This window comes from Ambystoma mexicanum, chromosome 10, assembly GCF_040938575.1.
Source record: "Ambystoma mexicanum isolate Mex_15411 chromosome 10, UKY_AmexF1_1, whole genome shotgun sequence".
NCBI lineage: Eukaryota > Metazoa > Chordata > Amphibia > Caudata > Ambystomatidae > Ambystoma > Ambystoma mexicanum.
The window spans coordinates 68,553,280-68,568,058 of record NC_090932.1 but is presented as its reverse complement, the minus strand read 5'-3'; the positions used below and the strand labels follow the sequence as shown (position 1 = coordinate 68,568,058).

General features: G+C 47.1%; 1 protein-coding gene across 7 annotated transcripts in view; it reads left to right on the top strand.

Moving 5' to 3' along the window:
* The first annotated feature begins 516 nt into the window (after positions 1-516).
* LOC138491156 (mucin-2-like) overlaps positions 517-14,779 on the top strand; it is a 595,603-nt gene continuing 581,340 nt past the window's right edge. For all 7 annotated transcript variants that reach the window (XM_069617519.1, XM_069617516.1, XM_069617520.1 and 4 more), the window contains exon 1: positions 517-708. In XM_069617519.1, coding sequence (XP_069473620.1) covers positions 642-708 — 67 coding nt within the window. In that variant the 5' untranslated portion in view covers positions 517-641. The remainder of the gene's footprint in view (positions 709-14,779) is intronic.

The following is a 14,779-nucleotide window of genomic DNA, read 5'->3' as shown; positions in this document are numbered from 1 at the left end:
CCCGGGAATGAGTTGGGACTGCTGGTCCTCACCAGTGAGCTGAGGCGTGTTTCCCAAGGAACAGGCAGCTCAGGACCAAGGTCTGGTTGTAGCCATCCTCCTTTGCTGCTCATTTCTATGCACCTCTGTGCCAGTCTCAGGAGAGTGGCGCAATACTGTGTGGCCTTCTGGCACGCAACACTGCAGCGCCTCGAAGCAGTATGATGTACTTGGAGCTACACTTGCTAATTAAGCCATGCAGAGTTTCCCCTTGAACACCTGGATCGCAGAAGGCCGCAGTGGATAGGGCCCGGGGCGAAGCAAGCCATGGAAGGCGGCCTGCCACACTGTGACCTATTGTTCCACATACGTGTCGTGACAATATCTCCCTGCGCTCCTCCCGTCACCCTATATGGCTCCATTCATTTCCAGCCCAGGGGGCTTTGGTTTGTCCGCGAACCCGTCTCTCACGCCCCGCCCAGGTGGAAGCAGGACAGGCGACACTGGGGAAAGTTAGAATACACTACATGGCGAGTCTGCCTGGCGGGGAAGCTTTCGCAAACGGGGGATACCAGACTCTTCTGCAACACCTTGCTCGGGGACACATGTGAAGTCTGGGTTGAGAGGGCAGCCAGGTTGCCTGCCTGCTTTTTACTAGTGCCATGCGGATCGCCTATGTTTGTGTGATCGCCTTCGCCTTGGCTGGTGCCACGAGGAGCCAATTCATAGGTAAGTGATCACCGGTCGTTTTTGGATGCCAACACCGAGTAGGACTAATAGGTGAAGTCTGGGCAGTACAGAGCTCTGTAGATGTTGCTGTGCTAGTGATTTTGGGTCTGATTGATGGAATATTTTGCACAGTGCAAAGTAATTTTCACTGGTGCAAAGTGAGTTTGCACCGCCAACAAACCCCCTGATTCATGGAACAGTGCAGTGTCTTTTTGCCGTGAAAAGTCACTTTGCAGGCAAAAATACACTTTGCACTGTTCCACCCTGATTCGTGGAACAGTGCAGTGTCTTTTTTCCGTGCAAAGTCACTTTGCACTGCAAAAATACACTTTGCACTGCTCCACCTTTATTCATGGAACAGTGCAAAGTGTCTTTTTCCCGTGCAAAGTCACTTTGCAGGCAAAAAGACACTTTGCATTGTTCCATGAATCAGTCTGTTTGTTGGCAGTGGAAAGTCACTTTGCACCAGTGAAAAGTACCTTGCATGTGCAAAATATTCCACGAAGCCCTTTGTGGGTTTTTTTCTCCGAAATCCTGTACCAATGTATGTTTTTCGGTTATGTGCAGTATATTGTAGTACATGATTCTGTATGCTTCACTGAAAAGGGCTTCGTTGTGCTCTGTTATGTTCTGTTGATTTATACAGCGCACGGATGCCATCCAAGGGCTCTCCAGGCGCTCTATGAGTGCGGACCGGGTTATTACAAATGGAAGAGCCACGTCGCCAAACGCTGGCGGGATCGATGCCAAGGGATTTTCCGCGCACTGTGGTATCCGAGGTCGAGATTTTCAGAGTGTACCCAGAGTTCTAGTGATAGGTTTGTTCTAACCCTGGGATGGCAGTAGTTAGGGCCAGCTTTCAGCACGCAGGGAGTATTCGGGGCAGAAAGCAAACATATGAACGCATGAATGGGGTTCGTATAGCGCCAACCCAGCTGGGATAGAATGGAGTGCTGAAAAAAGCGTTCTAGGTCCTTTGGTCGAGTTTTTTTTGTCGAATTAAAATTCATCGATTGTTTTCTCTTTTAGCCAATTTGGCGGCAAATATATGGGTCGCGGGGAGACCCCCGCACCTCCCCCCTCTATTTATTATCAAGATACCCCCCCAACTTAAATATGGAGCCACATTTTGCCCAAAAAAGCGTCAAATTAGAATCTGACGAATTCTACCCCGCCCAAATCTCCCTATCCCGAAAAAATTAGCAGAATACAGCGAGAAAGGGACAGAGGGAGCGGCGGGAGGTGGCGGTGGGGGGAGTGCTAAAAGGGGGTTAATGGTCGAGGAGTTCCTTGAACAGAAGAGTCTTGACTCCCCCCAGAAAAGCAGGAGATATGGTGCTCGAGTCGGGTGTGTAGAATGAGAAGACCAGGTGTCTTGCTCTCGCTTCTTGTATCTGTTGGATTTAAGTCCGGCGATAGGGGTGCTGTTGAGGCCCTTGGAGCTTCTGGCTTCTGCTGGTATAGAACATTGGCGTGGCCCTTAGAGCTCCTGGCTTTAGCTGGGATAGAACATTGGTGCGGCCCTTAGAGCTTCTGGCTTCAGCTAGAATAGAACATTGGCGCGGCCCTTAGAGCTCCTGGATTCCGCTGGGATAGAACATTGGCGCGGCCCTTAGAGCTCCTGGATTCCGCTGGGATAGAACATTGGTGCAGCCCTTAGAGCTTCCGGCTTCAGCTGGGATAGGACATTGGCGCGGCCCTTAGAGCTCCTGGATTCCACTGGGATAGAATATTGGTGCAGCCCTTAGAGCTTCCGGCTTCAGCTGGGATAGAACATTGGTGCGGCCCATAGAGCTCCTGGCTTTAGCTGGGATAGAACATTGGCGCGGCCCTTAGAGCTTCCGGCTTCAGCTGGGATAGAACATTGGCGCGGCCCTTAGAGCTTCGCCCTTAGAGCTTCCCGCTTCTGCTGGGATAGAACATTGGCGCATCCTTTGTGCGTCCCAGGCCGTTTTGCAAGTGGTGCAGGCTTGGTGGGCGAACCAGCACAGCTGCCTGAGGGTTGGGGTGAATGTGGGTGTATTTCTACAGACCTGTGAGGAGACGTGTCAGAGTGCACTGAGCAAGCACAGTGTAGTGTGGCCGGGGCTCCATCAAGGACAGCCATGCGGGAAAGGAGGCGGGCTTGTACTATAAGTGCCTATAGCTCATCAAATCTCCCCCACAACTGAAGCCAGAAGTAGATTTGTCTGAGCACCATAAAATAGCACACTGTACCAGTGACCCCTGCCCTAAAGGTCAACAACCTGCACCCCAATATCATCTTTAAGCCGGGTCTGTGGCTCGGTGGATTAACGCATCCACTATAGGTGCCTGTGTTTGACCTCTTGGTTACAGGTTCCAATCCCTTCATCCTTCCGAGGTCGATAAAAGGAGTGCCATTGAGTTGGGTAGCAATAAACATGTGTTATCTGTCAATAGCGCCAAGATGCGCCTGTGGGGGTAAGTGTGCGCTTTACAAATACACCTGTAACGTTATCAAGGACTCAAAACGTATCCCTTTTATTTTTTCTCTTATCGTTCCTGTAGCGCTGGAATCCTTGCGTAGGCAAGCGCCACAGGCAAATTAGAAGCATAGACCACACATTTCCGAAAGCATGCGACTGCTTAAATATCTAGAAAATAAAGGGGCGAGTGGGTACCCCCAATTTCAAAAGATAGGTATATCAAACGCATGTACGTACAGATCAAGTAACAGGAGCACCGTAGAAAGCCAGCAACGTTCTGGGTTTTGAGGAAAGGCAAGTCAAAGTGCTGCACTTTAACGCAGACGTTTTGTGAGCACGCAGCATTATAGTGCCCCCGCTATAATATTTCTTGCGGAAATATCTGGAAAAGCCGTTGCTTTCGTCTTTTGCTCAGGATCATATTTTTGTTCTGGTTTTTTCAGCTCCATGGCACCTGAAATAGCTTGGTTTTACCCCCCTGAGACTACAGATAACACCTGGAGACCTGCATCTGGAAACACCAGGCAGAACGAAGGGCCCTGAAGGGAGCATTGCTATACAGCTTTTTGAGACCACAGAGTGGAAAGTGGTTAGGAAGATGCGTGCACCAGTTATAGGAGCACGCGCTGTACTCTAGCGCTACTTGCTACCCTGTGCTGCGGTGGCAGAGGTGGTGAGATGTATGCGCACCTGTACCCGCCCATCACCACCCTTTCCATTGACGGGACACCGGCACCTGCCGCTGCCGGGCGATTCCAGTATTCTAGTTTGATATGATATGATATGATAGGTTATTTATAACGCGCTTAATACCCAGAGGTTTCAAAGCGCGGACCCGGGGATTGAACCTGTGTTGTTCCATGTCGTTTTGCTTCCAATGCGAGCACATTGCCCCTGAGTTATCCTCCCGAAACTTGGCTGCTGTTCCTGCCTTGACTATAATTGGCTTATTGGCTGGACTCAGTTTGGGGGTGTTGTGATCTTATGAATTTGTGTATATCAAATGCACAGAGCATCTGTTGAATGGGCTCCATGGACAGGTACATGTCCATGGAGCGCCCCTCCACACCCCCGTGGCAACTGCTGCCACATCATACATTCTATGTTCCACCAAACAGGACAGACATGCACCCATGCTATCACAAAGCATTCTCCCTCCTCTTCTTTTGTGATTTCATGTCACCCTAGCCCCCACCACCATAAACCCATTACCCCTTTCCCCAAGCTGACCATCTGTTTGTTTTTTTCCATTTTTATATATTCATTGAATTTCATTGCAATGCACATACTGCAATGCAATCACTGGGCACCATCTGGTTAAACCTGGCTGGGCACAATATGCCAACTCTCTGACAAGCCTAGGTGCTCTGAAACTACTACGGTGGCAATTTGGTGCAGTATACAAAGCTATTGGCATAACTTAACATAACTCGACAGCACGGGTGTGTCAGTGGACCAAGAGTCACAGTGGAGATTGGCCATTCCTTGTCCCACACTGCCAGTGACCTCTGCGGAGCAGGGGTGATGGGCAGTAGCGGGAAGTGTGGGGCACATGCATGGCTACTGCTCATGCTTTGGCAGACATGTTGTGCAGTGGGTGAGTGGTTGTGGGTATCAGGGCTGTCTGCACAGCATCAATCTGCAGAGCACAAAATCCCAATTCAGATATGAGGCCCGACCTCTCTCCCTTCCTGCCTTTAATCATCCTGCTAGGTGTTTGGGGGTACTGCAAAGTGCTGCACACCCTGTTTATTTTGCAAGGAGAGGGGGTGGTGCTATGCAACATTTTCTAATGACCAACTGAAGGTCCTGCTAGGAAATGTCCATATTAATGCAACCATGTGTATTCAGGGGTCTGCATCCTGGCCAACTTGGCTATGTCAGTTAATTACTAATCATTCCACTTGGGTATGTCAGAGTAATTGCTAACCATTCCACTTGGGAAAGTCAGGGTAATTACTAATCATTCCACTTGGGTATGTCAGGGTAATTACTAATCATTCCACTTGAAATAGAAAATAGATGGCGGAGTCAAGGCTGCAGAGTCAAGGCAGTCCGTGGCAGTCTCTCTACAGTTGCTGTTTCAGCAAGGCGTGTCTACAAAACATCAACCTTACCGCGGAGCGGGCCGCGGAGTCAAGGCTGCAGAGTCAAGGCAGTCCGTGGCAGTCCGAGTCAGGACCACCAGGGGCGGTCCCCACGTCCAGACAAGATGAATCATGCGGCTCGCGTACCAGAAGTAGAAGCACACTGGCTAAGAAGTCAGAGAACCCGCAGTGAAGACAGCGGGCTTGAGCACCATAGCCCTCACAAACATTTGCCAAGAAATAAGAAAACACAGGATGCGAGGCCGCCTATCCCCTCCCAACAGATGTATAAACACTTGACAAACCTCCAAAGCCAAGGGGAATGGGGGTCACTGGTGCGACCAACTGGGGACCTCAAGTCGGAGACATACCGCTTGCCTGTGATCCCGCAAGCGCACCCGCAAGCTACCCAGCCGCACTCGGAAGAGCGGGAAAGGCCCGCTATTTACACAGTGCCGGCGGTGCCGGGGGTTGCCTTGACGGAGAAAGACAGGCAGGCCGGGTCCCCCCCTCAAATCCGGGCTGGTCTGGGAGCGTCTGCTCGACCGCCAGGACCTGAGGTTCAGGGGGGGCCTCTGGACGATACCCTCAACTCCCTCACGGTCCTCCCACAAGCCTCGATGGGACAGGGAATGGCGGTTCGTGCGCTAAGGACGGAGGATCAAAACCGAGCCGGGGAGGGCATGAACTCTACAGCACCAGCTTATAGCCTTCCCCTGGACGGTCTGGTCGCCTCAGCTCGACTGCCTGGAGACAACGAGCTGGGCAAGGAGATCGCGGAGGCAACCCAGCCACAGCAGGACGCCACAATCATAACAGACGGTCTGGGAGCGTTGGCTCGACCGCCAACCGCAGCGTCTGATAAAAGGGAAGACAGAGAGGATCGCCCACCCCCAAAGCCCTACCCGTACCTACCTATTGGTCTGGATGCGCCGGCTCGACCTCCCCAGATTGTCGCAGGGGAGGTCACGCTGGGCCCACCCGCGGGACGCGTGCAGATCCCTCCGCTGCTAGCAGGCCACGGGGGCCGGGTCCATTTCAAGGAGACAGTCGCCGAGGGTGAAGTTTCTCCCGGTGTGGCGAGTCGCCCTACGGGCGGACCCGCTGAACCAGGAGTCGCCAGCGAGGGGTCAGTGGGCGTGAGCTCCCCGGCGCGGACCGGCTCAACAGGGGCGGGCCAGGGACTCCAGAGCCCGGGTTGGGAGGGAAGGGGCGCTGTGCCAGATCTAGCGGCGCCACAAGACCCATCCAAGAACTTGGAGTGCACCACCACACCTGAGCTCAACAAGGGCTCCGACTCCAAAAACGTGATTAACAAAGATGCCCCCAATGACGGGGCCAACAAAATTAAAATCGAATTTGAGATTCATCCAATTGTAGCAAGAGAGGATTTAGCTAGCCCTCCCTCCAGCTTGGGAAACTTGGAAACAGTCTGGTCGGACGACTGTTCTTGCTCTTCAATAGAGGATTCAGAAAACGATCCCATGCTAAACCAAGACCCAGCATTTCTGCCAGTCATCTTAAAGGCAGCGCCATCGGAGCTCTCCGAGAAGGACCCCTTATCCACTATCGACAGAATGCCCCAGAAAGTTCTAATCCCAAGGGAGCACAAACAAGCGCCGGAGAAGGAAGAAGAAACCACCTCAGGCAAAACGACCATAACAAACCCCCATACGCGCAAGATACTAAAGAATTACCAGCTGCCAGCTCCCACAAAGCGGAGCAAAGAGGTCCTGAAGCCCCTAGCGGGCACTCTGGACAAATTCTTTAGCAAACAAGGAAAAAGAAACCAGAACGAGAAAAGTGAGATTTCAGACGCAGACCTTTTGGAGGGGTCCATAGAAGAATTAGCTCACTTCAACTCTCCTGCTATTCCAATGAGACTTACTTTCAACGTACACCCCCCAAACCCCAATACCTCGAGTCCTCAGTCTCACACCAATAAAAGATGGCATTTTGGGAAACCGCCGGCAAAGACCATGGAACTTCCAGCTTCAGACATTCCCGTACAGACCTCAGCTCCATCATACAATTTCAACAAGGCAAATCTGCCTAAAGAAAATTCCTTACACGGGGGGGTGTTAGAATCAACACCCACAGTGACCAAATCAGACAGTCTCAGTTCGCCAACCAGAAACCTGGACCTAACAAATCCTAACTCGATGAGACCTACAACGCAACCCTTGCTTTGTAAGCAAATACAAGCCAATGCTCATTCGGAGCACTTGATAACGCTTAAAACGCCCACGACCAGTCGACAATCGGAAACTCAAACTCCTAACCCGCGCATGTCAACTCCTCCGCTAAAGAACAGGAGACAAAGCGAAATTGTGGGAAATTCAACAAAAGAAACACCAAACAAAAAACCAGACTTAATGATGATAATGTCAGCTATCACCATAGCCTTAGCTCCATTCACAAAACTACACAAATCATTGAACGATTCTGTAAAGGACCAAGCATCATTGGCGGCACTGGCTCAAACAAAACTTACGTTTCTAGAAGGATTCATCACTTCAAAAATTGAAAATAGGAAGACTTCAAAACACGCCAGCACACAAACAATGGACCAACAACATCGAGAAACGAAAGTAGTTCAGTCCCAGACTGACTTCCCTTCGGAGAAAATATTCAATTTCAAAGCAGGCACTGATGACAAGACTAGCAACGCTGGCTTGGAGGCTCACGCCAACACCCCAGCAGTGCCCAAGACCATGGGCAAATGGAGCATAAAAACACCTCTCCTAAGTCTTAACTTTGAGCCAACAAAGAAAGCACATGAAGGCCACAACAGTGGAAACCAAAGCAGTCTTAACTTCTCAAAACTCTCAACGAGCAAGACTTTAAAAAAAACTAATGGTTGCATCATCAATGAGAAAGACCAAGATCTCAGAGTCTCCTCGGTTGACCCTCCTACGCTTCTGGCCCCAACAAAGAAAGTAAAAAGCGGACCACCTGTGCAACCTAAATCGGCTATGGCCCAACCCCAGATCTCGAAAAAATCCTCATCATCGCCTGATAGAAAATATATCAAAATTTGCCCTAAACCGCCGACTCCAAAAGCCACCCAGCAAACTATTGCCAGTCAAAACTTCAACAGATCTCCCTCTTGCACCGAAAGCGACCTAATGGAAGACGCCTTGGAACTCGCGTCTCAATGGCGGGCCAAAGATCCAAAACCGGATAATAACCGGGGAGCTAAAAGAAAAACAGTGTCTTTTGAACGAAGCCATGACAACGACACACCTCCAAAGAAAATCAGACAGTTGGAGCCCAAATTTGCAGCACCACACAGGGCGGAAGATGTGAAACAAACGTCCTCGGCCGGGACCAATCAAAGACATTATTCGAGCCCCAGAAAACGGGAGGAAGCCATTAACGGGAAAAACAAGCACTCTCCCAACAGGTGGAAAACTCGAGTGCACACGAAACAAAAAAGAGACTCCATAGATCGTAGTCAAAAAAGGGAAAGATCCGGGCAGATCCCTCCGAAAATCCGTGAAAGAGAATGGAAACGCACCTGGTTAACGAGAAACAATAGAACAACAGACACGCGCTCTTTCTTCCTGCAGCCCAGCCTTAAATCAAAGCATAATCAGGTTCTAAATAGAACCGTAATATTGGACCTATTTCATCAAATCCCGGCGCTCAGATCAGTAACATCTGACTGTCTAGACGTCATTGAATTCTCGGGTCCCCACAGCATAGACAGCGTATATATCCACATATCTTCAGTCAGCACGAGACTCAAACTCAAGGCGGAGGCCAAAGCCCTCAAAGAACTAGGCTACTACTTGGAAGAATTACACGGAGACAGGGTGAATCCTAGCCACACATCGATTGGACTAAAGGATAGAGACCACACATCCACCAGAGGCCGTGTGCCCCCATATAAGACAGTCACTTCCCCAAGAGACCGAGTTTCACATTACGCTTCTCCCAATTTTCACCCAGGAACTAAAGCTCAAGTCAGGAGCGAAAGGAAGACATCTGAGGCCAACCAAGACGATCCCGCACGACATCGGGTCTCACATTATAGACCTTATCAAAACGTCGAGGAAACTAGAACCTGGGACCATGAAGATAAGAGTCCACTCGGAAAACAGCACAGAAGGGCACCTAACTGGGAGACGAGAAGAACCCTCAACTACAGAGACAGATGGGAATTGCAGTTCACTCCAATTAAAACCCAACAATGGCATAAAAGTGCTCCGAGCGGGTCCAGGAGCGAACACAACGAAAAACGGAGTAACATGGTTTCAGATCGTGACCGGAAGGGATCCCTGCAGAACTGGAACTCACCAAAGGACCAAGTACACTCCAGAAATAGTACAAGCGAACTATACAATCATCCACGACCTCATCGGCAAGATTCGGAAAAAAAAGAGGGTCCGGGATGCAGGAAAGACTCTTAACAGAAATAAGAAGATAGCCACGATCGACCACGAAAGGAGTCAATGAAGAATCCGGTGACCTTCATCAGACCGCAAGCAAATTAAAAATGGGGTCGTGGAACACAAGAGGATTCTCCCACTTGACACTCAAATCAGACGTGCAACTGGGGTCATTCGACCTTCTTTGTCTACAGGAGACGTGGCTCCTCAAGAAACCAACAATAGACGGCTTCGAAATCGACTTCTCTCCAGCTACACAAGGAAGATTGGGAAGGCCCACCTCAGGCCTCTTGACAGCAGTCAGAATCTGTAGTGGCCTACAACTTAAACAAACAATATTATCGAATATGTCAATCCTAGCTTCCTTCATATCAGAACCGTATGTCAGGGTAATTTTCTAATCATTCCACTTGGGTATGTCAGGGTAATTACTAATCATTCCACTTGGGAATGTTAGGGTAATTACTAATCATTCCACTTGGGTATGTCTGGGTAATTACTAATCATTCCACTTGAGTATGTCAGGGTAATTACTAACCATTCCATTTGGGTATGTCAGGGTAATTTTCGAATCATTCCACTTGGGTATGTGAGGGTAATTACTAATCATTCCACTTGGGAATGTTAGGGTAATTACTAATCATTCCACTTGGGTATGTCAGGGTAATTTTCGAATCATTCCACTTTGGTAAGTCGGGGTAATTACTAATCATTCCACTTGGATATGTTAGGGAAAATACTAATCATTCTACTTGGGTATGTCAGGGTAATTACTAATCATTCCACTTGGATATGTCAGGGTAATTACTGATCATTCCACTTGGGTATGTCTGGGTAATTACTAATCATTCCACTTGGGTATGTCTGGATAATTACTAATCATTCCACCTGGGTATGTCAGGGTAATTTTCTAATCATTCCACTTGGGTATGTCAGGGTAATTACCATCAATCCACTTGGGTGTGTCAGGGTAATTACTAATCATTCCACTTGGGTATGGCAGGGTCATTTTGGAATCATTCCACTTGGGTATGTCTGGGTAATTACTAATCATTCCACTTGGGTATGTCAGGGTAATTACTAACCATTCCATTTGGGTATGTCAGGGTAATTTTCGAATCATTCCACTTGGGTATGTGAGGGTAATTACTAATCATTCCACTTGGGAATGTTAGGGTAATTACTAATCATTCCACTTGGGTATGTCAGGGTAATTTTTGAATCATTCCACTTTGGTAAGTCAGGGTAATTACTAATCATTCCACTTGGATATGTCAGGGTAATAACTAATCATTCCGCTTGGGTATGTCTGGGTAATTACTAATCATTCCACTTGGGTATGTCTGGATAATTACTAATCATTCCGCTTGGGTATGTCAGGGTAATTACAATCATTCCACTTGGGTATGTCAGGGTAATTACTAATCATTCCACTTGGGTATGGCAGGGTCATTTTGGAATCATTCCACTTGGGTATGTCTGGGTAATTACTAATCATTCCATTTGGGTATGTCAGGGTAATTTTCTAATCATTCCACTTGGGTATGTGAGGGTAATTATTAATTATTCCACTTGGGAATGTTAGGGTAATTACCAATCATTCCACTTGGATATGTCAGGGTTATTTTTGAATCATTCCACTTGGGTATGTCAGGGTAATTACCAATCATTCCACTTGGGTATGTCAGGGTAATTACTAATCATTCCACCTGGGTATATCAGCGTAATTACTAATCATTCCCCTTGGGAATGTCAGGGTAATTACTAATCATTCCACAGAGAACACGGGAACGAAGCAGCAATGAGTACCTGGGAAGCAACTAGTTCATGTCTGTATTTACGTTCGGGATATTCTAATTTTTTTATATCATTTTGTGTGATTTACAGCAGGACCCACAGGGTTTTTTTTCTCACTTCACACACATATTTTTCTGCATCTTGTGCTTAGAATTCTCAAAGATTAGGTGCAAATGTACTGTTTAGATTCACTAGAAATGAGTAAATTGGCATGACCTTTTAATTGTTAAAACCTCCTCCCACGATGATCGATGCAAGGCTCTCTTCCCCTACTTGATGTGTCCTTTCCAAGAACCCCCTTCTCCTGGGTAGCATTGCCACAGCTTTTCCCACAGTCGGTGCTCTCTGAAAGCACAAATACAGCAGTTACTCATCTTCACTCTGCTTAGTCCTATTCAGAGGCACATCCAGGAGTGTCAAACAAGTGGGGCCCGAGCATCGGGTCCTAATGATGGTTCCTGGGACAGGAAACAAAGCTTAGGGCTGTCCCTGACCTCTCCACTTACTGAAGAATATAGCCACTCCTCTGCTGCGCCATCTTAAGGGGCTTTGGATCCCTGGGCACAGACATAGCCCCCCAAACACAGATTTGATGGAATCCTAGAATCTCTGTTCACACCCTCCTACCCCCTTTTATTCCAGACACAACCTATTGCTCGATAGGTGGTCTTGGCAGATATAAAATAAATCTGAGCCCTCCCTGGTCTCCTTTATCTGTGCTGGAATCTGAACAGTGATCGAAGTGAGCGGGTACAGTCGGGAGAGTGTTCCACTACTTCTACATTTTACCTGTTTACCATTCCTCTACTTTTTACGGCCATATTCACCATTCTATATGGAGGATTTGTCCATTCATCTGTGTAATGGATTTTATGACATGGCACATTCCCGCCAGGGACTTCTTCCACTGACAGTGAATGCGGCAAACAATAAAAACGTTTTTTTAATTTGAAACCTGATTTCTTGGTTTGAGTAGGCACCCAACCCCTCTCACACCCACCTTAACAAATACCCTGTGTCGCAATGCACTATGAACCAGGCCGGTGTGCAACAATGAAATATTTATTCATTTTTAGAGTTCAAAGAAAATCAGGCAAATCAAAATTAGGGCAGCAGCCACCACTGTGTGGCAGTATACATGCAAAAATCCCCCAATACAGTTACTTCACACTCCTAACATAAGATACATAATCTTTAATAGAAACGGAAACAAAATTACTTTTCTTCAAAATACAGATAGCACGCAGGTGAAACACTCCCCCTGCAACACTTTGCCCAAACACCTGCTGACTAAATTCTTTGTGGATGGAAAGCAGTGGCAAGGAGTCAGAAAGAAGAGGGAAACATCAGATTGAAACTTCAGCCCACCACCCCGAGATGGGAGGCCAGAAATGAAAATAAATGAAAACCTTCAAAAGGAGCAAAATATCATACTTGGATTTTACTAGTTACTTTTATATCAGTTTACAATTGCGGTATGATAGCTAGGACAGAAATTTGAGTGGCTGGTCTTAAATGATAAGGAAGTTTAGAGATTACTGAACAGGGCACCAAGGCAACGTGACACAGGTAAGAAAATCAATTTTGAAAGGGAAACAATGCAGAAGGAAACACACACAGCAGAATTGCAACTCTTATTTTACACAGGCTTTAAAATGACAAGCATCTAAGAAAAGTGGCTTACCTGTCAAAATCGGAAATCAGTTTTTGGACAAGAAACAAAGGCACATAACAGACAGGATTCTGAGGGAAGGGGAATAGTCTTAATGGGATTATGTTTGGGTTTTTTATGGGAAAAAGGCAAATTGGAATTTAGAGAAAAGCACAATACATGGGCAAATTTGGTGTTGGTTGCACAATGAAAGGTTCTACTGAGGCTGTATTTTAATGACTATATTATTAAGGAAAGACACTGCGTACAAGGGGGTTAATTTTGAATTTTAACTTGTTTGCACTGCGTACTTCCTAATAGGGGAATTAATTAATTTATTTCAAAATGGTACTACGGATTTACACAAATAACTTTAATAATTATAAAAGGAATACGCTAACATATATGGACTAAGACAGATTCTTCTAAGGAAAGGTGAATAGATGATACTGGCAATTTGGGATTTTGTATGTGATTTTATTAGGATTTGAATAGGATGCAAGGGTAAAAGAGCAGGATATGCAGTTTTTGGGTGTGATACTTACAAGGTAAGCTTGAGTTTGGCAATTTGGACAACCAGCGAGTTCTCTGATCTGGTCACGGGGGCAGCTGTGCTCTCCTGAATGGGACCAGCTGCCTTTCCTCCTTTCTCCCTGGATTATTGGGTATGGCTGGATCTGGAGGGGTGGTTCTGCATGGATCTGGATGGACCTGCCTGGATGCAATCAGCTGCCTCTAGACCTGGTTTTTGAGTTTTTTTGAATCTCTTGAATATCCCTTGTGTCTCTTTGTCTCTTTGTCTCCTGCTTATATAGGCAGAGTGACATCATAGAATTTAACAACTGGGGGAATTACTCTGCATGTACCCCTCTACTGGGATAGGCCAGGCTACTGTGTTCCCTCCTCCCTCCAGGCTGATTGTTTCAGGGGAAATGACATCATTTTTTTTGTGTGCATTTAAGACTTCCTTTGTTTCCCCAAAGTTACCTTTTACAAAAATAAGTTATGGAGCAAATCTTCAAATCTATACTAGTCACCATCATAAGAAACAGATAAGCAGATTTCATATTTCACAGGGAATCAGACAGTCCGATCACCCATTCTGTGTGTTGTTGCATCGTCCTTTGGCACAATGGCCATTTTCAAGAAGAGAATACTATTTAAAATTACGCAACTAGCTACACACATGGCCACTAGTATTTGGCATTAGTATTTGGCATTTTCACCAAGTTTTATGTCTGTGTCATTTATACTTCACCCAGAAATTCATTATTCCTGCAATTCCAGTTCCCCAGGTGCTAGCAACATGCACCGGGTCTCATTTTGCTTGTTTAAAAATCCCATAAAATACTGGCATAATATATAATAATTGCTTATTTAGGGTGCTGAAACAAATGTCTTCATGTACAATAGTTCTTTTAAATTCAATGGGCTGGATTAGCCACGGTGTGGGCGGTGCTTCTACCCCCACAGCCAAATTGTCTTCCCCTGGGTCAGCCTGAAGAAAGGGTTTCCATGATGCCCTCTGAAACCATGCAGTTGGGGATGGGGAGGGATGTCAAAGGAAATCACACCTCTTGGTGAAAATGCTAGTTCCCCTTGGGTCCTTTGTTCCTTTTTGTAGGGATGCTGGCCAGTCTGACAAGGCTGAACATTTTCACACTTTGGGCTTTTCATATGCCCATGGGGGCTGGT